The sequence below is a fragment of the Drosophila persimilis genome, unplaced genomic scaffold (genome assembly GCF_003286085.1).
Source record: "Drosophila persimilis strain 14011-0111.01,24,50 unplaced genomic scaffold, DperRS2 tig00001632-arrow-arrow-pilon, whole genome shotgun sequence".
Lineage (NCBI taxonomy): Eukaryota > Metazoa > Arthropoda > Insecta > Diptera > Drosophilidae > Drosophila > Drosophila persimilis.
The window spans coordinates 95,001-122,882 of record NW_020825537.1 but is presented as its reverse complement, the minus strand read 5'-3'; the positions used below and the strand labels follow the sequence as shown (position 1 = coordinate 122,882).

Sequence of the window (27,882 nt, the reverse complement as noted above, 5' to 3'; positions counted from 1 at the left end):
AAAAACCCCGATGTTTTTCAGCGAAAATAAATGATAATAATGGACTGGCAGGCAGTACAGTAATTCCCTTCTTGGCATGCAGAAACGGAACACGCAGCAATTACGTTTCTTTTTTTGATCAGATTTATGTATATAAAAATTAATAAAATATGATTGCTTTATGTCCCCAAAAGAAAAATCGAATGGGGTAACGGTGAGGCTTTCCGCTTTGCCGATACGGGGAATAACAACAACGTGCGTGAAATACGAATAAATAAATGTATGTATATTTTTTTCATATCGAAAATCCAGTGAGAATATTCCGCGAAGTACTCTCTCCAATGGCAGTGTTTTTTTTTTATCTTCCTGTATTTGAGACTCAATTTAATGGGCATTTTTATGTTACCGCCGCGCGCCCACCTTTGACCTGTTGCAGGGGTCCTACTGCCCCCCCCCCTGGAGGAGGGCGGGGCAGGGCCTTCGAACAACTTTCTGGCTTTGCTTTAGCCCTTTTACAGGGTATGTGCCGAAATGTGAATCGCTGGCAAGTGCGGGCGGATCCGGTTGCGGCCATTGCTTTTAACATTTATCATATATGCTATATGCTACATGCCACATGCCACATGCCACATGCCAAGTGTGCACTTAAGCGGCTCCTCAATGGTGGCGGGGCCGTGTACGATGTACCACGCCAATTTTATGGTTTTTTAAAGCAAATACCAATAATTTATTAGCATACGGGGAGTGCTACGGGCACGAATCGTGAGGTTGAACGGGTCAATGGGATTACCCACAAGAGACGGGGAGCCACCCCACCCCCCACCCCCCACCAAAAGAATCTCTCTCTCTCTCTCTCTCTCTTTACCTTTGTTTTCCATCATTCATTAGCTATGGAATTAGTCGATGAATCGAGGAAATGGCACTGCGGTATCCCATTTGCCACCGGGGGGAGTGGCACTTTAATTGACTTGCGAGACACCGAAACGGGAGATGGATTTCCCAACAAAAAAAAAAAAAAAAAAACTCCAAACCAACACACAAGAAAAGAATACACAGGAAGGACAGAGGCAGGAAGCCTGGAAGGATGTGGGGAGGCACTCGAAGGCACTGCGAAAACCATTCCGTCATGCGTCATAAGTCCTGTTCATGCAAATAAAATTGTCAACGAGCACGAGAGGCTGCAGGCCGAAGAAGAAGCCTTCGACGGGGAGTCCTTCTTTGCGTGCCTTATCATCGGCCACAAGGACTCCTCCACTCGTTCTCCTCCTTGACATTGATGTTGATGCCTGTGTGTGCCAAAACTTTCCGGTGGCTGGTGGCTGGTGGCGAGGGGGCATGGGGCATGCGACTGATAGGCATTTATGTAAAAGTTAATCGCATGATATCCTGATAAAATGCACAAAAATAACGACAGGCAAAAGGGAGAGGGAGCGGGAGCACACATATACTCGTATCTATGACGGGGGTACAAAAAAAAAAACCCCCCCCCCCCCAACTTGCCAATCTTTATGTTTGAAGAGGAAAAACTTTTTAATGCTGAGCCTTGGCCCTTGCCCTTTTGGCCTCCAAGATTAGCATTGAAGTGGCTGTTTGAGAAAGCCAACTGCCAACTGGCAAATGGCAATTGAAAGTTTGTCTTTTGATTGAAATACTATAGTAGTTCCGGAGCGAAATTATAGTTTGGAAAACATCCAGGCACCAGATCCGAAAGGTGGCCCAAACAACCAGAAAAGGGGTTAAGCTATTCCTCCAAAAAAGTCCAGAGATTAAGGCTGGTGCCCTTAACGGTCATTAAGGGAGTTGTAGGCCCATAAATGCCTTACAAACAGACAGAGCCTTGCATAGCATATTTTCCATTAAAAGTTTCCTTGGATTCTTGGGTTTTCCAAAGATCTAAGAGCGGTTCTACACCTAAAAGGAACCCAAAATGAAAGCAGTTTTGTATAATTTTAATTTTTTTTTAAGTTTTAAGTCATTAAAATCTATTTTAAATAATTTAATAAAAAAAAAATTAGCGTTTAATAAAGAACAAATAAAACTGGTTCTGTTGGAAATTTTATTTTATTTTTATAAAAATAAATTGTGATTAAAAATATGGTACAGAAAAATAAAATTAATTAAAAAACAAACAGAAATTACATACTGACAAAGAATTATAAAATAATAACAAAAAAAATAATAATAAGCTAAAAAAAATATTAAAAAAAAAAATTAACATTATTTAAAGAAGAATATGTATTATTAAAAAAAAAGAACAAATACAATTTTTAGTCATTTTTGCAAGCTTATTTTATTATTTAAAAAAAATAAATTGTTGATAAAAAATATGGTACATAAAAATAAAATTAATTAAGAACCAAAAACTTGTCAAAAATACAGAATACAATTTTAATAATAATAAAAAAAAATTACATATTGACAAAAAAAATAATAAAATAATAATAAATCAAACAAAAAAATAAACGTTTGTTTATATATTTGAAATATTTAAAAAATTAACATTATTTAAAGAACAAATCAAATTTGTAATAATTTTCGCAATTTTATTTTATTATTTTTTAAATTAAATTGTTAATAAAAAATATGGTACAAAAACTTGTCAAAAATACAATCCTAATAAAAATAAAAAAAAAACAACATTGACAAACAAAAATAAATCTCCAACCTGCATTCCAGGGTAATCTACCAGTCGATCAATATTTTGCTTGCTAGCTTTAAAACGTTTCTTATGCAAATTGCACCCCCACCCCCAACCCCCCCACACACACACACTCAAATCCATAATGCTGGCGAGCAATTTGTTTCTGCCCCACAAGCCCCGTGGCACATGGCTCTCTGATGCCTCCTTTTGCATAGATTTTCAATTTTAGCCTCCACACATTTCCGCTTCTGCAGTTTCCCCCCACCTTTTGGCCACTTTATAATTCAGTAAGTTGGCAATTTTCTTCGCCCCCGAATTTATCCCTGGACATAATGCCTTTTCGGTTGGTCAGAAATTGAACTCATTTGCATATAAGCGTGTAATATATTGTCCCTGCCCCTGCCCCAAGCCTGCCCCATGCCTGGCAGAAGGGGGTAGCGCCTGTCGCCTAATGGTCGTCCTGGCAGCCAATCAAGCCATGACATTTATCAAAAAAAAAAAAAAACCCCAAGAAAAATGAGCGGAAAAGTGGAAATCTGTAGAATAAAACTAGCCCAAGGAGCGAGGGAAGTGGCTGCTGGCTGCCATTTGAATGTCCAAATGAGTTTTGTGCCAAGTTCAGCAATTTTTACATTTTCAATTGCCTTCTTTTCATAATTTCCGTGTCATTTTTCTCGACTTTTGGGGGGGGGGGGGATCAGAAGCAGAAGCCATGGACTCTCGGCTTGGAATGCTGGAACGATGACAAACAAAAGCATCCCAAGTTGCAACAGCATTCCAGGAGGACCTCCGCTGAAGCATTGCCTCTGCTGCTGACAGAACCGCAGTCCATCGTTTCTTTGGTGGTCGTGGTCGGGGCGTGTCTGGAACACAGGAGGCAGACACACGCCCACAACGCATGCGCAACAAGCTAATCAAGAGTCCTGTATCCTGTGTGGAGTGGCCATCAAATGCAGCAGCTCCTTCTTCTGCGATGCCCCCTCCTCCGTTGCGCCTGCCTGATTTTCAATTTCAATTTAGACGATAAATGGGCATGGCTCGCTGGCTGAATGCCTCAGTGGCTCATCTCTCTCTCTCTATCTCTCTCTTCCTGAAATGTCAGCTCGAATCTCTCTCCCGTTCTCGTCCTCGTCCTTGTCGTGCCTGGCATCCCCACGCAATGATGAAGCAGCCTGCATGCATGCAAAAAACCCTCAGCCCTATCCCCAGCTCGTTTATCATGGACGCATATTGCTGACCGCAGCATCCAGCGAAATTTATGCTTAGACAGAAGACCCCCCCACCGCCCCCCACTGCCCACCACTCTCCTGCTCTCCTTCTGTGGCAATGGTCTGTCCCGTCCGTTCTGTTCAATCTCTGATTTCTTTCCTAGAGACGCTCTTGGGTAGTGCTGGACACTTGGGAATAGCAATGCACTAGGAGTCATCCGGGGAAACCAATGGCCTTTATTTCTTGGCGAAAGTAATGGAAAATGCTACGAGAAGCAGCAGAAGCTAGTGGAAATCATGGAAATTTGTTTTTAAAAAAAATAGTACCCAAAAAAATTAATTAAAAATAAAGAAAATTATTTAAATTTAAAAAATATATATGTATGTACATAAATATATTTTTTTGAAATTTATTTTTATTATAATTTTTTTATATTTTTAATATCATAATAATAATATTTTTTCATTATTTTTTTTAATATTTAATATTTTTTTGGTATATTTTTATTTATAACCATTTTATTATGTTTTCATGATTATTATCATTATCATCATGATTTTTACTATTTTTAAATATTATTATTTTTTAATTTTTTTTAACTTTTGTATTTATATTTTTTTTATATTTTTATTGATTTCTTTATTTCATTATTTTTTGATGAATATTATCATCATGTTGTTAATTTTTTTTAAACTTATAAAATAAATAAATGGTTAAAAAAAAATGAAAACATAGCTACATATGTATATATAAACATTGTTTTTTTTTTAATATAAAATTATATTTATAGCTTGTTCTGAAGTTCTTTATTTTATTTATTTTTTTCATTTCATTTTTTTGTGCCTACAATCTTTTTTTTTACTCTGCTGTCTATGAAGTAATTTTCCAAAAACATTTCCAGGAGATTTAGATTATTTTTCTTAAATTAAGAATTAAAAATAGTTCCTTAAAATTGCCCATACCTGACCTTTACGGAATTCAAATGAAACAGGAATAATTGGAGCTATAGAAAATGGATATTCCATAGAATCAATCAATCGATATAGCTCTTATGGCACCTTTTTTAGATTAAAGGTAACAAGATTCTACTATCCATAATTGTTTTCCATTAAATTCGCTTACTTTTTTATGCTTTTTCCTTTGTTTTCCTACAAATTCTCGTACTGTTAGGGTATCTGAACCTTCTGTATGGCTCAAACTCGAAATGAGACTCCGTTGTGTCCATTTTTGGAAATTCTGTTTCTGTTTTTTTTTTGCTGCTCTTTTTTTTCTTTTTGCATTCTGCACCGCACTGCTCCGCTGCATGTCATGTCAGCGTTGTCATTGTTGTCAGTGTCATCACAGCAGCAGTAGCATCTGGAAACTCTGGTACAGATCCCTACTGCTGATGCTCCTACGGCCTGCCGCTGCCTGCTGCTGTTCCTGGCGGTGGCTTTGCGGTCGTCCTCGTCCTCGTCGTCGTCGTTCTGCTTGTCATTAGACTTATGTCATTGTTCACCCAAGTGCGCCAGCGATGATGAGAGAACTAGGATGCTATTGTACCATATTTACTGCTCGGCTTGCAACATGTGCAACAGCAGAACCAGCCACGCCCACGCCAGACTCAGTCGCGGAGGGCTCTCTGTGCGATTCTGTGGCTGTGGCCATGGCTATGTGGATGTCGCTTTCCGTTCGCATTTTACGTGCGCGTATCTAAACTGACATTCCAATTATTCTTATCGCATCAAGGAGTGGGAGTAGGGGGGCAGGTGGCAGGAGGCAGGAGGGCCATGCCATACCAATGTCACCCATGCCTCATGCCACTCATACTCGCAACGAAACGAAACGAAATGAGACCCCAACCAACCCCATTCTTGGGTTACAAATGGCATCCGAGTCTTTTTCAGGGTTCCACTAAGTCACTCATTCCGCGAGTCAGTAAGTCATTCATTCCATCAGTCTGTAAGTCATTCTATAAGTCGCTCATTCCATCATTCTGTAGGTCATTCATTCATTCGCTCGTTCGCTAAGACTCCTCCTCCATCAGTCCCCTTCAGAAAGGGACTTCATTTCATGGCATTTCTTGTGGCATCCTTCATATTTCTCTCTCTCTCTCTCTCTCTCTCTCTCTCTCTCTTTCTGTCCCTCCCGCATTATGGAACTATTTAACTCGTTGGGCCACGTTGGACAACAGCTTTGGGGCAGTGGTGGCCAACGAGAATCGGACTGATTTATGTCCACCCCTTGTCTCTTCCGCATTCTGTGACAAGGCTTATGAGAGCCTGGATGGATCTCTGTGGGAGAGACAATGTCTTTGACATTGAAAATGGTGGGGGCAATTATGCCATCAAATGGACAATGACGATCCACGAGAGGGTTACTCGAAGGAAAGCTTGGAATTCTCTCTATATAGGGGATCGGGGTCACCAAAAATTTCAGTTTTCTTTGCGCCAGCAAAAGAAAAGTATTATTGGGGGGAAAACCCAAAGAAAACCTTGGAACTCTATTTCTCGATTGGACGGCCAAGCTTTTGATAACGATTATCGGGGATCGGGGTCACCAAAAGCATTTTTTTTTTTCTTTTAAAAATTCCCTTGCCCTCGCCTTCTCGCTTTTTGCTGTATTGATTACTTTCCCCATTAAAATCAGCCTGCCCTTTGATCTCTCCTTCGGGTGGCGCCTCCCGAAACACGCAGCGGCAGTGGCAGTGGCAGTGACAGTGGCTAAGCTTCAGACTTTAATCCGACCAAATATTTTGCCAGGGCCTTGACATTTTATTGATTGCCATTGCCAGCCGTTGAGTTGTACATTAATTTCAGCCAAAAAGCTTCTGGGGGGATGGCGAATGGGGGGGCAAAAACAGGAAATGGAAATGGGAACAAAAATGAAATAAATTTATTACGCAATCGAAATGGGTTCGTTCGTGTTTTGTCAATGGTGGGTAGGGGCTCTCTCTTTCGATTTGCTCTGGGAAACTTTCGCCAACTTTCTCCGGGTAGAGCCCCTAAATTGTCTGTCTCCAGCACTGGTTTTTTTCTTTTCTGCAGAAAAGTCATTTAAATGGTATTTACCTTCGGTGGCCCTGCACCCCACCCAAAGAATTATTGGAAGCCAACTTGAAGTCCGGAATGCTCTATGCATTTCAATTGCTGAATGAAATTCACATTTCACATGGAATGCACACACACACACACACACACACACACACACATCCTGTAGTAAACTTTCCGACCGAGGCAGGATATCGCTTCATCGGAGAACAAGCCAGGACACCGTTTTTTTTTCCATACCACCACCTCCTGCACAAACGTACTACTCAAATTCCAACAAGCATTGTGCCCTATGTCCTTCCCTGTCAACCTTCAACCTTCGCCGTGAATGTGCAGGCGGTGAGGGGGGAGGGGGGCGTGGCGGCTATGCCTTTTTTCTGCTCAATTTGCAATTTGCAATGCGCTGAAAATGCTCTTGCAATAATCAAAGCACGCTTACGGCTTGTTATTTTAAATTTTCAGTTTATATAAAATAGAGACAGAGATGAAAAGAGATGATATAAAACAATTTCTGTACAGACTACGGGTCGCGACAGCGACAGCGACAGCGAAATTGTTTTTACGTGACGCGAATTTCGAACAAGAATACGGCGATGGTTTCTGGGGTACAGCAGCACCGTTCCACAAATATCCTAGAGATGAGAGAGAACTTACCTGAAAGCACCCACATTATGCCCCAATACAGGGCCCAATTCATTGACATCTTTGATCTATATAGTGCTTATATTCTTCTGCTGCAACTTCAGGAACTTAATTTTTTATTCAGTTGATGCCTGAAAAAAAAAGGAGAGAGAAGAAGAATTTAATATAAGAAAGGCTGGGGATTTTAATCATAAAACTTATAGAGGAATGGCGTAATGGGTAACTAGTCCTTGGAACGATCCTTTAAGTACAATTTTAAGTCTTAAATTTCTTCGATTAAAGGCTTTTCGAGGTACACTTTTAAAGAAGGCATATCTGAGCCTTCGCCCTCGTCTAAATTTTATTTCTAGCCAAAAATAAATCTTTTTCGTACAAAGGTCCTTGCTAAAATTTTCTATATCATATTGGTATGATTTAAAAAAATTTCAAAAATTAAAACAATTTTTTGTCAACAAAAACCAAATATTTTCCAAATTCCTCATAAATGCGGCAGTCAATATATTTTTTTCGAACAAAGGTCCATGCCCACGTTTTTTATATTATATTGGTATTATTTAAACAATTTTCAACAATTAAAATAAAATTATTACAACTAAATATTTGCCAATTTCCTCCTAAGATTTTATTGATATTTGCGGCAATCAATAAATCAATTTCGTACAAAGGTCCATGCTAACATTTTTTATATCATATTCGAAATATTTGAAAAATTTTCAACAATTAAAATTAAATTATTAAAACAATTTTTTGTCAAAAGCTAAATATTTTTCAAATTTAAATAAATTTTCCAAAAAGGTCCATGCCAACGTTTTTTATATCATATTCGAAATACTTGAAAAATTTTCAACCATTAAAATTAAATTTCCTCCTAAGATTTTATTGATATTTGCGGCAATCAATTTCTATAATTATTAAAAATCTTTTTAAATATTTTAAAAGGTTTCAAAAATTAAATTAAATTATGACGACGATTTTTTGAAATTTTGTCCAATTTCCTCCTATGATTTAGGCAACGTCTTCTTCGAGGCACAAGTTTTCTGTGAAACCACTGCAGAATTTGTTAGCATGAATAATTTAATCAATTATTTTTACCGCCGATATCACAACGGGTTTTTCCTCTTCTTTGATTAGTTTTGGTTTTTGCTTGAATTTAATTTTAGAAGGCTTTATGCGGCTCTCTGTTATCCGATTGCAATTAAAGGTGAAAGCCAAAGAGCCATAACCATTTGGTGGCGGAAACAGCAATTCAAAAAAAAAGAAAAAGAAGCAAAACAAACTGTCGACAAACACAACTGAAAAATGGACAAACAGAACTGCAAGCCAACAAACAAACAACAGAAAACCGCATACAAAAGTCCGGAGTCCGCAGTCCGGACTCTGGAGTTGCAACATAAAAATCCACTAAGGCAAATTGGTTTTGTTAACCAGCACAATGGACACATTAACAGGACCACAGGAGCCGAACACGGGACGGGACAGGACGTGCACAGATGTCCTGGCCACTATAGGGCTTCCCCATGGGACATCGTGGGGCGGGGGGAGGGGCCATGCAAAAATTACAATTTTCGTTCAAAAATCAAAAAAAAATTACAGCGCATTGCGCGAAATTGTTTTCATGAAAATGTAGTACATTTTCCATGTCCGAAAAAGGTACGCCCAGGGGCGGAAAAATTATGAACTCCTGGTGGACGGGGGGCGGGGAGGGGCTGGGGTTTGGGTTTGGGGCATTCATTGGCAGGCAGATTTTCCACAAGTTTTTTGCTCATTACACGACTTGATTTCATTTAGTTTGAATCGGTGTGGAAAAACGAGCGGAAAAACGAGCGCTGGGAAAAGGCAAGAAGGAAAGCCCGTAAATTAGATGAGATAATAAGCCAGGGGAAGCCACTGTGTTGCCTCAAAGGATATACAGCAGCAGGAGCAGGAGCAGCAGCAGCAGCAGCAGGAGCAGATCCTGTCCATCTCCAGGCCTGCATCGTTTGGCCTTCTTAATTAGGCGCAAAAAAGCAAACTGCAAAATGCAAATGAAAAGGCAGCAGCAGACCATTGCAACAACCAGTGGCAGCATCGCATCCAGGCAGGCAGGCATCCAGGCAGGCAGGCAGGCAGGCAGCATAGTTAAGGACAGAAGGAGCCACGAACAACAGCTGTCAAAGGCAAACATTTTTGGGGTCAAATCAAATCCGAATAAAACGACAAGTACAAATGCAGCAGAAGCTCTGCAATTACCCTTAAGACCTTAATGCCACACACACACACAGACACACACACACAAGATAGCTTTGGACTATTTTTAGGGATTATTCTTCAAGGCAATCAATGGTTTGGATTGGATTGGTGGCTTGCGGACAGTGGATCAAGTGCTAAGCGAGCTAAGAGAGCCGTGTGTAGGGAGAGTGAGAAAAGAGAGAGAGAGAAACGCACAGGCAGAGAGCGTCGGCTGCAGGCCGATCTGCCAGCGTTCGCATAACGAATCGTGTGACAGTCGTACGAGCGGTAACAGTGCGCTGTAACAGTGCGGTGGAACAGAGCAATCTAACAGTGCGCTTTAACAGAACGCTGTAGCGGAGCAATCTAACAGAGCGCTTGAACAGAACGATCTAACAGTGCGCCGTAACAATGCGCTTTAAAAATGCGCTTTAACAGTGCGCTCTAACAGTGGGCTGTAGCAGTTCTCTGTAACAGAGCGCTCGAACAGAACGATCTAACAGTTCTCTGTAACACTTCGCTAGAACGGTGCGCCGTAACAGTGCTCTTTAAAAGTGCGCTTTAACAGTACGCTCTAACAGTGCTCTGTAACAGTTCGCTCTAACGTTTCGCTCTTACAGCTCGCTGTAGCACTGCCTTGACACCTGTCTGTTAACAGTGCGCGGTGGCCGGTAACGTTAACAGCCTGTTAACCTGGAGTGTTAGCAGCGCTGTGGCTCTGTTCGCATTTCCCATCCTTGAAATACCTTTCGACTCTTTCTGTTGGCCATCTCCAAGCCCTTCTCCCATAATTCAATCAACTTTAAACCCAATTTATGGCCGATCGAAGTGGCCTAAACCCCCCCACCCCCCGCTCAGGCCTGTCAGCGCTATGTTTTTCAAATGCCCAATGCCCGAAGGTCGAATCAGCGAGGGGCTGGCTGCGGCGAGGGTTGCTTTCATTTAATCAAAGCTAATTGAGTGCGTTTTTCTTTCTTTCCACTTTTTTTTTGTTTGCTTTTTTTTTGTGGGCCAATTGGCGTTAACTTTACTACCGCTTTGACAGCAGGGGTGGCAGGGGTGGCAGGGGTGGCAGGGGTGACCACAAAAATGTTGCACGCGAATCTACCTAAAAGTGTTCTCTGTGTATTTGCCGCATTTGCCCCGCTGAATGGCAAACTTTTCAACATTTACGCTTCGTTGCCTTTCACTTTCACTTTCACTTTTCCCGTTCGTTTCTTTTTGTTTTTTTTTTTTTGTGGGTGAGAACATTGAAATTAGATTAAAATGTTCAGGCGTAAACAAAATGGCTGCCATTTGGGGGTGCAGGGCGGATGTGGAATCAATTCGAATTTCATTAAAACAATATCCAGCGGTGCTCCACTTGAAGGGAATACCCTAACCGAGGGAGGGTTTCTGTGGGAGGCCAAGGACCCACTGGAATCCCTGGAAGGCTTGCCCTTGGAGCACCCAATAATATGGCTTCCCTGAGACCCAAAAGACTTTTATTTGATTTTTGAAACATTTCTTTCATACAAATTACAGGGTATTGCCGGGTATGGCTCTTGAGTTCCGAAACATTCGCCAGTCGCCGCGTGGGGGATTATCGTGGGGGGGGGGAGGGTTGGGGTGGCAACGCTGTCAAATAATTGTGCCAGTACTTTGTTTTTGAATGGCAAATGAATAATCTACGAGTATGCTTTGACTTTGACAGCTCTTCGACCTTGGCGGAGTCCTTGCTGCAGGGGCAGGACACAGAGCCACTAATTATGCTCGAGGGCGTGTGAATGAACTCTGTACAAGGGGAGGGGGACCGTCTCTGGCTCTGGGTCGACGGGTCCTTCATTTATCATGCGATTCCCAGGGGAGTGCTCAGAGGCAATGAAATTAAAAGCCCGAATTGTTATTCGTTTCCTCCCCCCTCTCTCCCCCCCACTCCCCTCTCTGTAGTGCCGCCTGCACTCTCGAATGTCCTGCATTGATTGGCATCCTGCGACTTTCATGTGAATTATGACGAGAGGTCCTGGCGCTTAATTGGCTTTTAAGGAGCATTATTTTCCATTAGAAGAAAGGCCACAAAATTTGACATTTTTGTTGGTTGGAATGTGGCATGCAGCAGGGGCAGGATACCACCTAAATATCGAGTTACATCCTTAAAAGTGAGTTTCCTCAACGAAAAAAGGTGCGGGGAAAACCAAGGGAGGGGGGGGGGGGGGGGGGGCGAAAGGGATATTAAGAAAACATTAAAATCACATTTTTAGTAGATTACGAAAGAAGGTGGAGGTGTTGCCCCGACGCGTGGCACGTGCCGCCAAATCCGTTCTTGAGATACACATTTTTTTGGCAATCGAACAAATCAATCAAATAAAGACGTTCTTGCCACATGCAACACAGGCCAACTTTCCGACGTTGCAGAAACTTAATTGAAATCAATACAAAATGCAATTTAATTCGCTCGAAAAATAAGAAAAAAAAAAACATGGCCACCACATGCATTGGCATACTTTGAGGCGCCACCAGTTTATGATTATACCGCCAGCGGCAGCGGCAGCGGCAGCGGCAGCGGCAGCACTCGAGGAAGTTGTAAAGTGGGTTACAGAAAAAGCAAGGCCAAAAGAAAAGCAAAAGAAAATTGAGAGGGAAAAACTACACAGCCAACTATGTGGCAGAGCAGGGACTCGAACGGTTGGATGCCCCTTCCTTGTGGGGCAGTGGCTGCCACCCAGAGCCCGGGTGGCTCCAGATGGCACCCTTTTTGGTAGGGGATTTGAGGACCCAACGATTTCCCCTGGAAAATTGCGAGTGCGGGCATGCCCCCCGCCACTTTTCCAGGGTATGATAGAGCCACAAAACATTTTATTGGATCGAGTGGCGGGAGGGGAGTCCCCGTCGCCGTCCCTGTGCTTCCATCCTTCGATTTCTCTGGCTCAAAGCAAGTCTTTCTTCTTCCCTACAAAGATGTATCTGTGCATCTGTGTATCTGTGTATCTGTGCATCTGTGTGCTGCTGCTGTCGTATGTAAGTCAAGTGCTTCCATCGTTAAGCTGAATTTGATTGTTTCTCTGGGCTTCGTGTGGCTTCGGGGAGAGCGAAATCAACTTTTGAGCTACCCCCCACCCCCCCCACAAGGTGTTGCCTACCGATGGGGGGGAGGGTGGAGGAGGTGTAGGTGTTGCAACATGCACCCTTCATTCCGGTGTGGCTGTTGTTTCTTCCGCATTTGGTCAATGCTCGGAAAAAAAGAAATTGGGGGGAAAAGCACACACAGCAACGCCTTTTGTGTGTTGAAGTTCTCCCTCTCTCTCTCCCTCTCTCTCTCTCTGTGTGGCAGGATATGGGTGCGGCATGGGGCATGCCACTGACAGTTTCAGTTTATTATGTCACTGGAGGGGAGAGAGGGTAGTGGGGGGCGTGGGGGGCGTGTGAAAAGTGTTTAGCTGTCGTCTAAAAAAAGGACACCACCACCACTCCCACTCCCAATCGCTCACTTTGCGGTTAAGCAGACAATACCCTGGAATTTCCTTTAGCCAACCGCCCAGCCCCACCGCCCTCCCCCTACACCGGCCTGCTGCAGGACCTCTGAATGGTCCCACAATTGCGAAACGAAACGAAACGAAACGAGGAAAACGCATTTTATGGCATTCAAATCGTAATGATTTTGCGCTTTTCTCATTTTCTTCTACTCACCCACACCCCCCCACCACCGCCCCCTCCCCGCACCCCGCACTCCACAAGCACGAACAATTTGCCACCGCATGCGGGCGCAAAATTGCACTCGCTCTGCATGTGTGTGTGCATGTCATTGGATTTTCATTTAGAACGCGAGCTTGGGGAAAATCTCAACCGACAGTCAAACCCTCCCCCACCCCCCCCCCCCCTGACCCACGCCCCATCATTGTGTTCTCCATTCGGACAGATAGAGGCCAAGCAGAGGCATGCCACAAGCGGAGAAACCGGAGCATCATCATCAGCATCAGAGATAGGTGGAGAGAGCGATTGAAGGAGAGACCAAGAGAGCGCTGGCTGGAGGGGAGGTGAGTCCTGTCTGTCGGAGCCACCGCCACCAGACCGCTGCTGACCAGATCTCATCCCGATGCCACACCCCCTGTTCGCACTTGCCTCCGTGTTATCCATATCCAATTAAAATGTTTAGGGCCCGTGTGGAGAAGCCAGGGGAGGGGCGGGGTGGGGCTGATGGGGCAATGATGTACCAGGGAATGCAGCACAGCCCCAGAGAATGGCTGCAGCCGAAGACCCAAAGAATGTCCCTAGAGAAATGGCCGAAAAGAATTTCGCACAGGATGCTCCAGAGTAGGCGGCCAGAGAATGAGCCACAGAAAGGGAGGAATGACCGAAGAATGACCCAAAGAGTGACCAAAGAGTGACCCGAAGAGAGACCAAAGAATGACCCAAGAAATGACCCAAAGAAGGAGCCAAAGAGTGACCAGAGAATGGCCCAAAGAATGACCCAAAGAATGACCCAAAGAATGACCCAAAGAATGAGCCAATGAGTGACCAAAGAATGCCCAAAGAATGAGCCAAAGAGTGACCAAAGAATGACCCAACGAAAGACCCAAAGAGTGACCAAATAATGACCCAAAGAATGAGCCAAAGAGTGACCCAAAAGAGTGACCAACAGAATGACCCAAAGAATGCCAAAGAATGATTCAAAGAGTGACCAAAGAATGGCCCAAAGAATGAGCCAAAGAGTGACCAAAGAATGACCCAAAGAATGAGCCAAAGAGTGACCAAAGAATGACCCAAAGAATGACTAAAGAATAAGCCAAGGAATGACTCAAAGAAGGACCCAAAGAATGACCCAAAGAGTAACCAAAGAATGACCCAAGGAATGACCAAAGAATGACCCACAGAATGAGCCAAAGAATGACCAAAGAATGCCCAAAGAATGACCCAAAGAGTGACCAAAGAATGACCCAAGGAATGACCAAAGAATGACCCAAAGAATGAGCCAAAGAATGACCAAAGAATGCCCAAAGAATGACCCAAAGACTGACCAAAGAATGACCCAAGGAATGACCAAAGAATGACCCACTGAATGAGCCAAAGAATGACCAAAGAATGCCCAAAGAATGACCCAAAGAGTGACCAAAGAATGACCCAAGGAATGACCAAAGAATGACCCAAAGAATGAGCCAAAGAGTGACCAAAGAATGCCCAAAGAATGACCCAAAGAGTGACCAAATAATTTTCCAATGAATGACCTAAGAATGAGCCTAGGAATGACCCGAAAGAGTGACCCACAGAATGACCCAAAGAATGCCAAAGAATGATTTCAAGAGTGACCAAAGAATGACCCAAAGAAGGAGCCAAAGAGTGACCAGAGAATGGCCCAAAGAATGACCGAAAGAATGAGCCAAAGAGTGACCGAAGAATGACCCAAAGAATGAGCCGAAGAGTGACCATAGAATGACCCAAAGAATGACCCAAAGAATGACCCAAAGAATGACCCAAAGAATGACCCAAAGAATGAGCCAAAGAGTGACCAAAGAATGCCCAAAGAATGAGCCAAAGAGTGACCAAAGAATGACCCAACGAAAGACCCAAAGAGTGACCAACAGAATGACCCAAAGAATGCCAAAGAATGATTCAAAGAGGGACCAAAGAATGGCCCAAAGAATGAGCCAAAGAATGATTCAAAGAGTGACCAAAGAATGGCCCAAAGAATGAGCCAAAGAGTGACCAAAGAATGACCCAAAGAATGAGCCAAAGAGTGACCAAAGAATGACCCAACGAAAGACCCAAAGAGTGACCAAATAATGACCCAAAGAATGACCTAAGAATGAGCCTAGGAGTGACCCAAAAGAGTGACCAAAGAATGACCCAAAGAGTGACCAAAAAATGACCAAAGAGTGACTCAAAGAATGACCCAACGAATGACCCAATGAAATAATTTTTTGAGGATTTGCCTCAGGCATTTCCGTTGGGGAATCTCCTTTGAAAGAACCCTGAAGGACAATGAAAAAGAGAATACAAATACTGGACGAACACCGTACCTTGGTTGATTCTCCCGCTGAGTATTTCACCCCATTCGACAGCTCATAAAAAGGGTTCGCAAAAAGAAACAACAAACAAAACGATAGAAATGCAATTAAAAACCATTTTGTTCTCGCAAATATTCGACAGCTGCTGTAACGCAATATGCAAATAATCAAACAAATACCAAAACAATGCAGAAGAATGCAATAAACGTGTCGCACGTGGCGTATGTGCAATTATTACGTATACGCACCACTTGACAGCCCCCAAAGGGGGAGAGAGAGAGAGAGAGAGAGAGAGAGCGAGAGTGCTGCAGCACCATTTGACAGCTGCAAGTGTCGTGGTCGTATTGATTTGAATCTCCCAAAAAGAAGTTGGAATTTCAGGCATTTTCTTTGCGCCAATTACCCGAGGAAACTGCTGCGAATGAGGTCTCCATTACAGTCAGCTGCTGTCGCCTGTGGAGCATCAAATATTTGCGCATGCCAGTGAAATATCTCAAAGGATTCTTGGGCGAGGCGTGAGGGTGGGGGATTCCATGTGGCATCCTACAAATCTAAAGCTTGTGCGGTGGAGGCGAAGCTGCAGAGTCGCTGGAGGGCATCGGCTTTAATCAAACAATTGTCTGGTTTTGGAGAAGTTACACTCAAAACTTTCACTGTGTTCGTTTGTTGTCGTGCTGTTAATCGATAAATATCGATAGTTTTAAACATTTTTCGATTGTTATCGCGTTGAGTTCCGAGAAGTGGAGCAATGCTCTTTGAATAATCGTTGAATCGATTTTGTATCATGTTCGATTGATTTTAATCGATTTTTCGATAGTCCGCGTAGCCGAGGAGCGATTGCCCAGCAGAAGAGTGCCCCAGAATGTGCGGCACAGTGCAAACTTCTAATTCTAGTCCTCGCGGAATGGCTTCGTGTCGATAAACCTGCCTTAAGTCGATATTTTTGGTGGAAAAGTCTGAAATATCGATACCCCCCTCGTGCCACATGGCATGCCCTCTACTCCGTTTGATTTTGGATATTTTTCCAGCGTTGATTGAATAAATTTCATGGAATTAATTTGAATCGATTTGACTTTCAACGAAAGAAACACAGCCCCAAAGTATTGTCTTAGCTCTCGCTCGGCGTTCCACCTCTCCACCTCTCCATCTCTCTGAGGGTCCTTTCTCCTTTCTAAGGAGTCATTTGCATATGCACACACACACTTGGATATGCGGCGTGTATCTGTGGCATATAAAGTGGCATTTTTGCAAATGATGAAACCCAGGACTTAATGTGGGGTGAAAAACAACAGCAAAATCAAGGGAAATGGCAATGCGGAGGACTCGCACGAGGACTCTCGTATCAGAGGCAAGAACAAAGCCTTTTTGTGAGCCACAATAAACTATCTTTTATTGCCGGTGGTCCCCCACGGAGAGGGGCAGATGTAGGAAAAGGTGCTGTCCTCTGGTGTCCTGTGCTCCACTGTCCGCTTGTCCTTACTTTCTGTGTTATATATATTTCCTTTTTTTTTGCTCTCTCTCGCCCTCTCCCTCTCTACGTCGGTCGCTCTTTTTCTCCGAGTCTCTGAGTCGCTCTTTTGCTGCGTTGTCGACCGCATAAAAGTTTTTCAATTAAGTGCCATGCCCTACTTTGGACTTTTTGCTGAAGCCAAGCCTCCATACACCCGTATACGCCCCGATACCCCACTTTAGTGTGCCCCTACTGGCAGGGGCGGGGGCAGGGGCGGGGGCAGGGGCAGGGGGTGGGGAGACATATGTACATACGCGGCATTGCCGCATGCATAATGCGAATGTTAAAAGCGTTGCCCCAGCATCGTCGTTACCGGTTACCGCCTGCTGCCGCTCTGCTCCGCTCCCCTCCCCCACACCGCCTACCCCTCCGCCTTACCATTACGCTGCGACGCTGCGTAAGTGGAACGCACGTATGTACGTGTGTGTGTGTGTGTGTGTGTGTGTACGGTCTTCCATTGGCATTTCAGCCTCGACAACACGCTGGGGCAGCGGCTTTTGGCTGTATTCTGTGGCCACAAAAGCCAAGTTATCGATATTCCAGACAAAGATCGATACAAATATCGATAAATAGTAACATAAGAATTGAATTTGGTCATTCAAAAGGCAAATTGCCTAAAAATATCGATATCAAGTGAAGTAAAGTAATCGATTTAAATATCGATTAATAAAAATATGATAGTATTGCGAATACGATGATTCGAGTGGACCAATTCTGTAAAAATATCGTTGTTAGGATAGATAATCGTTTAAAAAGCCAATTAATAGTCAGATGAACATCGAATATGTTAAGAAATCGATATTTACCACCGATAACCGATTATTTGTGTATATATATTCAAGAAAAGTATCTACAACCATCTGGAAACAATCGACAACAAAATAAAGTAATCGATTTACATATCGATTAATAATAACATGATAGTATGGCGAATACGATGATAAGAGTTCAAGCATTCTCTAAAAATATCGATATTAGGAAAGATAATCGATTAAAAAGCCGATAAATAGTCCGATGAAAATCGAATATAAGGAATAAATTGTTAACTTATCGATATTTATCTCCGAGAACCGATTAATAAGACATATATTCGATGAAGGTTTATAACCATCTAAAAACAATCGAAAATAACAAATCTTAGTAAAAGTATCGATACAAAATATAAGAATCGATGAAAATATCGATAGCAGGTTTGGTGCAGGCCATATTTTCAGTTTCGAATGCCCCCCGGAGGGTATGCCACTCTCGTCACTTGTTCCTCTCTCCCCCTCCCCCTCTGCCTCACTCTCAGCGGCTTTGTGTCGCCACAAAAAATATGTGCAACTTGGGTTTTAATATGCATCAAGTAGGAGCAACTAAGGGGCAAGCGATTTCTGCACGAGAAAGGGAGAAGCAGGTAGAGAAAGAAGGAGAGCCAACTATAGAGATAGTGTGGATAAAAAAGGCAGAAAAAAGGACAGGTAGAATGGGTAGAATTTAGGCGAGGCTTCAATGGAAGTACGTGACATACGCACACAGACACGCATACACAGATACACGGATACACAGATACACGGATACACAGATACACGTGCAATCATTCATTCAGAAATATTTTAATGAAGTGGAAAACTGTTTCTCGTCACGGAATTACTGTGGGAATCTTGTCTTTTCGGCTAGAAAATGGAGATGTTGAGACTTAGATCGAAGATCTGTATCTGGAGCATGCATGTATCTGTTGGATATACGTGGCTGTAAATGAAGTAGTTGACAATCGACTGGCATCCTATGGCTGCTACTACTCCTAAAAGTTTGCTACTTCTTCCGCTCCCCTGCTCCTCCTTCCTCCTCCTCCTCCTCCTGCACCTCCCCCTGCACCTTCTGCACCTCCTTCGACTTCTGTCTTTGGTGTTCTCTGTCTTGTATTTAATTTTGTGCCGAAATATGCTTGAACTTCAATCAGCAAACACGCATTTTGTGGCCTCCTCTGGCCTTCTCTCTGGCGACTCCAAACTCTGCAGGCAGTTAAACAAGGGACGGGACCACACAATCAACTTCAATAACATAGATACACACACACACACACACACACACATGGTCGGGCACACAGCTGGCGGTTGGGCAAGGGTGGGAGAGGCGTGGCCGCCTGCTGGCATGTTAATATTAGTTACGGAGGGAGGCCACAGAAGCACATAAACTTGGGAAAACACACACACACTACAGAGCCAGAGAGAAAATGGGGTGAACCCAAATGGGGTGAAGGATAGTGAAGACATAAGGAAGAGCCAGGATGAAAGTATCGCCACTTTAAGGCAGATATTTATCGATAGTTTAGGGCAGATTTCCTTAGAGAAGAATTGAATTATCTGCTGCAACTCCATTCGTGGCAAACTGTTGCCTGTTAGCCAACATTTGCGTGTCCTTGAGTCCCCCGATTAAAACACACGACGCACAGGACGCACAGGACGCACACGAGGCCTGGCCTAAGCGAGCAGGCCATAAAGCATCTTCCTGCCGGGGCTGCGGGGGTGCGGGGGTGCTGCCACAGCAGCACTTGGCGCGCTAACCGAAATCCATTCAGCAAACTAAAACCGAAACCAATTTGAAGTGAAAACCTCAATTCAGAAAACACACAGACAGAGCCCGCAGCCTCTGGCGTACCCTCATCCGTACATGCCACACATGCCGCATCCTTACACCGCCATTGATTATAATACGCCTCTCTTTGGCCTCGGAGTAGTGTTCGCAGGGCTGTCTTATATGCAAATTTGATTTAAACCCCGCACAAAAGTGGAATAATAAATAAAAATTCTCGATCTATCGCGAGAGAAGTGCCGCATTCACCGAAAGGGAGCGGGCGAGGGCATCAAACAGTCGAGCACCCATTCACATTCAGTTGCTTGCGAACCTTATTCATGTTTCATTTTTGGTTTTTTTTGTTTAGAAATTTGATTTTCATAAGCTGACTCACGTGCCTGCATCAAACGGCTTATGGTGGGTGGCACGCTGGCATCGGGGCGGCAAGGGGGCAAGGGGCAAGTGGTTTGTGTCGATTTTTGGTTTACCAAACGCCACGGCACGCACGCCTGCTTGCCTGCTCGCGAGATTGAGCTCTGGATTTGAGGATACACCCGACAGGAGCTGGGACCGGGGAGCAGGGGGAAGGTGTCGGGGTGTCGGGGTGACGGGTGATGCCACGCATGAATTAAGCCAAAGATATGTTTGACAGGCAATATTTCTCGCAAACACACACACACCTACGGCACGTAGTGCATTTGCAAGGGAGAAGATGTAACAAATATGAAAGGATATTCCCAGGGATTATACGACTGCTCGATGCCCTAACGCGAGCGTTCGTTGAGGAGGTCGTTGAGAACCTTTTACGGGACAAAACCACCTCTTGACCGTCACAGCAGGCGCTTTTCAAGGGTATGGCGGGGGGAAGAGAGGAGCGGGCTTATCGAGAGGGATGTGGATCGTCCCAACTATGAAGCATCGCGATTTACATCCATTTCGATCCACATCTATCTCTAACTTTGAAGCATCTCAATCCACATCCATCTCTAACTTTGAAGCATCTCGATCCACATCCATTTCGATCCACAACCATTTCGATACACATCCATTTCGATCCACATCCACCTCTAACTTTGAAGAATTTCGATCCACATCTATCTCTAACTTTGAGGAATCTCGATCCACATCCATCTCTAACTTTGAAGAATCTCGATCCACATCCATTTCGATCCACATCCATTTCGATCCACAACCATTGCGATCCACATCCATCTCAATCCACATCCATCTCTAACTTTGAAGAATCTCGATCCACATCCATTTCGATCCACATTCATCTCTTTCCATCCATCTCTAACTTTGAAGAATCTCCATCCACATCCATTTCGATCCACAACCATTTCGATCCACAACCATTTCGATCCACAACCATCTCGATTCACATCCATTTCGATCCACAACCATTTCGATCGACAACCATTTCGATCCACATCCATTTCGATCCACAAACATTTTGTTCCACATCCATTTCGGTCCACAACCATTTCGGTCCACATCCATCTCTAACTTTAAAGCATCTCGATCCACAATCATTTCGATCCACATTCATCTCTTTCCATCCATCACTAACTTTGAAGAATCTCCATCCACAGCCATTTCGATCACAACCATTTCGATCCACATCCATTTCGATCCACATCCACCTCTAACTTTGAAGCATCTCGATCCACATCCATTTCGATCCACAACCATCTCTTTCCACATTCATCTCTTTCCATCCACCTCTAACTTTGAAGCATCTCGATCCACAACCATTTCGATCCACATCCATTTCGATCCACATCCATCTCTTTCCATCCATCACTAACTTTGAAGAATCTCCATCCACAGCCATTTCGATCACAACCATTTCGATCCACATCCATTTCGATCCACATCCACCTCTAACTTTGAAGCATCTCGATCCACATCCATTTCGATCCACAACCATCTCTTTCCACATTCATCTCTTTCCATCCATCTCTAACTTTAAAGCATCTCGATCCACATCCACCTCTAACTTTGACGCATCTCGATCCACAACCATTTCGATCCACATCCATTTCGATCCACAACCATTTCGATCCACATCCATCTCTAACTTTAAATAATCTCACAACCATTGCGATCAACATCCATCTCGATCCAAATCCATTTCGATCCACATCCATCTCTAACTTTGAAGAATCTCGATCCACATCCATTTCGATCCACAACCATTTCGATCCACATCCATCTCTAACTTTAAATAATCTCGATCCACAATCGTTCCACATCTACCTCTAACTTTGACGCATCTCGATCCTTAATCATTTCGATCCACAACCATTTCGATCCACATTCATCTCTTTCCACATTCATCTCTTTCCATCCATATCTAACTTTGAAGAATCTCCATCCACAGCCATTTCGATCCACAGCCATTTCGATCCACATCCATTTCGATCCACATCCACCTCTAACTTTGAAGCATCTCGATCCACAACCATTTTGCCCCCATAACAGTGTCCCACAGAGCTTTTCTGCTCCTAAAACTCCTATACCTATTCCCAAAATCCTAGAATTCTGTGTATCCCAGACAATCCAGCGAGTGCAAGTACAGGGTATCCGAAAATTATGCAGCTGGCTTTTATGGGGCGGGCCATGAAACAGCAAACAGGAAACAGAAATGCTTTTAGTGCCAGAGAAAGGGCGGAGGCGGAATAAAGAAAGAAACAAAGAAGAAGAAGCCACGCAGTGAAAGATTGATGAGGCATGCAACGGCATCCCAGAGATCGTAGCCAGAAGGCTGTGTGTATTTCGTTGCTGGATTCGGTGGACCGAAAATGCCGAATGGATCTTCCGACGGCGATCTCCCCGCCACTCTCGTTTTTGGGACCAACAAATTAATTAATCTGCTTTAAAATTTAAAATGTTTTGTGGCATATGAAATACGATATGATGAGGCGACTGTCGAATGCAATTTTCACTTAAAAAAGAAAAGCTGCAACGCCAGCTCTCTGATGTGCCTTTTTTTCTTTGTTGTTGGTCTTTGTCCCGAAATTCGATTATAATTTGAATGCAAAACCACGGGAGAAAGCTGGGGAAAGTGAGGAGCAAGGGAAGCTCAATTAACTGACATTAAGTGACTTGCCCGGGGATATCTCTCTACCTCCTCTCTCTCTCTCACTCACTCTGTGTGGTTTTTGCAAAGGGAAATTGAATACGTGGCACAGGACAGACACAGACGAGGGCGGAGGCGGAGGCGAAGGAAAAGCCCGGGCAAAAGTGACAGCACAAGTGACATTTCAATGATTTCGCTGTCAGTCAGTCAGTCAGTCAGTCAGTCACTCTCTCTCTCTCTCTCTCTCTTAGGAGGTGGGGAGGATGTTTCCTTTTGGGAGTGAGACAAATGGCTGTCACGCAATGGCGGCGGCTCAAAAACAACAACAACAACTAAACAGAGCACCAGAACAGAGGGTTGGGAGGGAGGGAAAAACTGCTAACCACAGCAGAAAAACAGCAGAAAAACATCAGAAAAACAGGAGCATCAAACCATCAAACGGCTGTCGAAATGGCAAGCATTGTTTTTATCAGTTTTTCGCAAAAAGCCAAGAGAGACACAAAATAAAAATAGACGCATTTGCTTGTCGTTTTTATGCCTCCAAAAACAAAAGCGTCAAAAGTTTTTCGGGGTAGTACAACGCGTGGGACGTCGACTGAGAGTGGGTGTGGCAGTGGCAGTGGCAGTGGACACATCCTGAGGGTCCGGTCTGGAGGCATTCATAGCAATTAGTGTTAATTTCGGCAAAAGGTCTGCATAATATATTACATTTCTAATGAGAAATTATGTCCGGGTGTGTGTGGGTGGCCCAGGCCCCCATACGATGGTTCCTCTCAAGGCATTGCCATATGCTAATTAGTCATTGAGTGGCTTTAATCACTCCATAAGCCATCCAGCCTCATGTGTGTGTGTGTGGGTGTGTGGGGAAAATGTATTAAAAACTAATTAGAAAACAAGTGGGAAAAAGTTAGCAAAAAGCGCCGTAAAAGAGTTGGGTAAATGAAAGAGTGGAAAAGAGACGGCAACGACGGCACAGACAGATAGAAGAAAAGAGAGAGAGAGAGAGATGGGTAGGCGGGGGAGAGATGGGTAGGCGGGGGGTCTTATTACAGCCATCCAGGTATAAGGCAGATGAAAGTTTCAGTTCAATAATTACGGTGATGCCAGCAAAAGTCCAGCTGCAAGTTTTTTTAAGTTTTTCCCTTGCATATTTCTCTCTCTCCCTCCCTCTCTCTCCCTCTTGTTTATTGATTTTTAATCAATGCAAGGAGGGAGAGGGAGAGTCGAAACACAAATAAAACCAGAACACAGCCTGGTCGGTCGGAACTCTGTTCCTTTGAGCAGCGCTGCGTCTCAGTTGATTCATTCCTTCATTATCCCTCCGCCCCCTCCCCCCTGCCCCTTGCACAATGAACAACCGCAGCCCCGCTGCCGAGCCACTTTATCGCTGCCTAGCCTCTGCAGCGCCGTCGAGCCATTGCAGCGCTGCCGAGCCACTGCCGAGTCACTTTATCGCTGCCGATTCCCTGCAGCGCTGCCGAGCCACTGCAGCGCCGTCGAGCCATTGCAGCGTTGCCGAGCCACTGCCGAGTCACTTTATCGCTGCCGATCCCCTGCAGCCGAGCCACTGCAGCGCTACCGAGCCACCTAATTTCTGCCAAGCCTCTGCAGCGCTGCCTCTCCTATGCAGCGCTGCCTAGCCTCTGTAGCGCTGCCGAGCCATTGCAGCGTTGCCGAGCCACTGCCGAGTCACTTTATCGCTGCCGATCCCCTGCAGCCGAGCCACTGCAGCGCTGCCGTGCGAAAAAGAGAGCAGAGCCAAGCGAGAGATCAACAGCCGAACGTAGAAGCCAATGTATTTGCATTGGATTTGCGCTCTCTCTTTTCGTATGTTCGCCTCCTCGGCTTCGGGCAGAAAAGCAACAATACATACGCCTCCTCGGCTTCGGGCGGAGAGACGGCAGACGTGTACCCTTTAGAATTTGTCTTGCGGGAGAATAGCTACGCATGAATATGCCCGCTGCGGAAGTACAAGTGCTGGGTATACACACTAGAAGATCGGCAGAGCAGGGCCGTGGCCAATCGGAGTGAAAGAAACTCTCGGCTGATTATGGGATTCTGAGATTTCGAGAGCAGCTCCCCCTCCCCCTCCTCCTCTTCCTGCACCACTTCTTGCATTACATAAGCCGATTATCTGGCCAACCATCGGGTGGATGTCAGAGAAGAGTAAATCCATCAACCAGCAACGAACCAGCTGTCGAGGATGAGTCCTGGAATGAGTAAGGAAGAAGATCCTTCCAGCATTGGATTGCTTATGAGAGATACATAGCTTTCCCCCTGTCATTTCTTGCCAGTATTTCCACTCATTCCGCACACACGCATACATAGAATCATCTCTTTAGTTACCGCCCTTTGATCTCTCCCACTCGCACTCTCTCTCTCTCTCTCTCTCTCTCTCTGTTTGGCCTCTTAAATACATCTATGGCTATTAGTCATCAAGGGGCAAGGACTTCAGAGGACATGGCACTGGACAGGACACATTCACATGCGAAAGAAAGTCATCAGAAGATGAGTTTGTCTTTGGAGTTTCGTGCACTTTCATTTAATAGACGACACTCCAAGGCACTGGCCACTTTCTCTTTCCCCAGTCCCCAGTCCTGGCAGCCATATTTTAACTTAATTAACTTGCAACTATTTAAGTGAACAGCACAAGTGGCTCGTTTTCTCTCATTGAACTCGTAGTAGAGTGCTGCCTTCTCTTTCTCATTATCTTTCTCTTTCTCTGCTCTCCTTGTGCCGAGAAATCTGTTTCCTTCGAGACGGCGGCACACTCAATGACTACAAATTGTGGTCATCAGTGGGGCAGGGAGGGGGGTGGCAGATAGGGAGAGTGGGAGAGGAGAAACGAGAATTAAAGGTGGAAATAGGAAATAGTTGATTTTCGTTTGTCACGTACATGAGAGGAGAGAGGAGAGGGGAGCGGGGAGAACGAGAGTACTCCATGAAAGCCAGAGGCACGTATGCCCCACTACCCCCCACACCCCCTCCCCACTCTGTGCCCCCCCCACCAGTTTTCCCTCTCAAGTTTTCCTTTCCAACCATCGGCCCTCGACTTTTCTTGTGGCGATTGCGACAGCGATTTGTATAAAATTACAATTTCATTTGAAGCTCCAGAAAGCCGCCCGTGAATTGAGGTCGATAGAAGGAAGGTCCCCACGCCCACTCCCTCCCCCCTCCCCCCCCCCCACGCCCACTCCCACTCAGTGCTTCTCCGCTTACTCTCGCACTCTCTCTATGGAGAACTCTCTGTGTCCTTCAGTCTAGTTTCCCTCTTTTATAAGTAGTTTTTCTTTTGGGACCCACACCCAGTACGCGTCATACAGCAGCACACCTCGGCCTGCCCTGCGCTCCTGCCGTCAATCGCTAATGAGCATCTGGTAGTCGTTTCGATCTGGCTTTCTATTTGCCACAGCCACAGAGTTGCATCGTAGAACAACGTATCGACGAGTGCTGCGGCTTTGAATTTGAGGAGGTGACTGCAGGGGGGTGGATGGAGGCTGGCTGGGCGGGTCCAAGGTTCGAATCCGAAGCTCATTATGGGACTAGAAGTCGTCGCGACGCCGTCTGTCTGTCGCAGTCAACTCCGTGCGGAGTACAGTCTCGTCGCTGGTTCTATCGCCTCTCGTCGCTCCTCTCTCTCGTCGCTCGTCGCTCGTCTCTCTCGTCGCTCGTCTCTCTCGTCGCTCGTCGCTCGTCTCTCGTCTCTAGTCCCTCGTTTCATTGTCAATTGCAATTCTCTTAATTAGTTTCTGATGCTCCTTGTGCGTTTTCTTCTCTTTCTCCCTCTCTCTCTCTCTTCTTGCCTCCTTTTCTGCCCACTGCCGCTCTGTTTTTGGCATTTCTGTTTGCTTCTGCGGACTTTCGGTCCGTCGCTGATGTAATTTTCTGCTTGTTACATTCCGTTTGCTCTTTCTACCACCCCCCCCCCCCCGGCGACCCACCCCTTCACTTTCTATTTGATTTTATTTTATTTTATTTGGGACTTTTTCTCTAGGAAATGCGCGGAGGGCGGTGGGGGCGAAGATGAAGTTTGTTTTTGGTTGCTAGGAATTTATTCAAATTGGAATTTAATTGAAATGTTTGTCATTTGAAAGCTTTCCCACACACACACACACACACACACATTTGACTTTTTCCAATTCGCTGCGGTTCCCCCCTTCCACAGGGCTTTGTCCCCCCTCTCTTCCTCTCTCTCCCTTTGTCCCTTTTTTATGTTTATTTATTTTGTGGCTTACTTTTCCAACAATCGATGCGCTGTAATTCGGAAATTTCAAGAATTTTTTGCAACCACAAAAACTCACAAGTATTCAATGGAAATGTTTTCCCAGGCATTTTCCGGCCCTACTTAAAAGATATCTGAATTTTCGGATTGAGAACCGAAAAGAAAGATCATTTTGGTGCCTCAAATTCTCTCCCCAACACCTTTTTCTATGTTTTCCTTTTGATATACCCCCAGCAAATATCCTGCAAGGGATGCCTGTATTTTTATTATGCAAACAGGAAGTGCGAAAACCGCCTGGTTAACAAATGATTTCCCAAAACGGGGGGGGGGAAGAGGGCCAGAGAATAGAGAGAGAGAAAAGCGAGAGCCTGAGTGAATCACAATATGCTGAAAAAAACGGGCATGGGGCTGGAGCATGGAGAAGGGGCAGGGACTGGCGCACGGGGCAGGGCCAGGGACTGGCGCACGGGGCAGGGACTGGAGCACGGGGCAGGGCCAGGGACTGGCGCACGGACCGGAGCGAGTATAAATATTATGCCAGGAATCACAACAGCGAAAACAACGCGAATTTCGGGCCAGGCGGGAGGGCGGATGGGTACTAGTTGTTGCACAGAGCCAGCGAGAGAGAGAGAGAGCGCACTCTCTGTAAACCAATTTGCCCAAAACAAAAAAAAAAAAACAGGACTCCCTCTACACAACACAATGCCAAAGCGATGTAAACTTTCCACCGAAAAACCGAGCCCAAAAAAAAACACACCGGAAAAATGTGCATTTGAAGTATGTTTTTGCAAACCAAAAGATAGGGTATCTTTTTTGGGGGGAA

At 44.6% G+C, this 27,882-nt stretch overlaps 1 protein-coding gene across 1 annotated transcript in view; it reads right to left on the bottom strand.

The window, feature by feature from the left end:
* LOC6598384 (zwei Ig domain protein zig-8) overlaps positions 1-27,882 on the bottom strand; it is a 64,464-nt gene that overhangs the window by 34,208 nt on the left and 2,374 nt on the right. The window contains exon 2 of the mRNA XM_026994260.1: positions 7,513-7,631. Within this exon, the coding sequence (XP_026850061.1) occupies positions 7,513-7,561 (49 nt within the window). The 5' untranslated portion in view covers positions 7,562-7,631. The remainder of the gene's footprint in view (positions 1-7,512; positions 7,632-27,882) is intronic.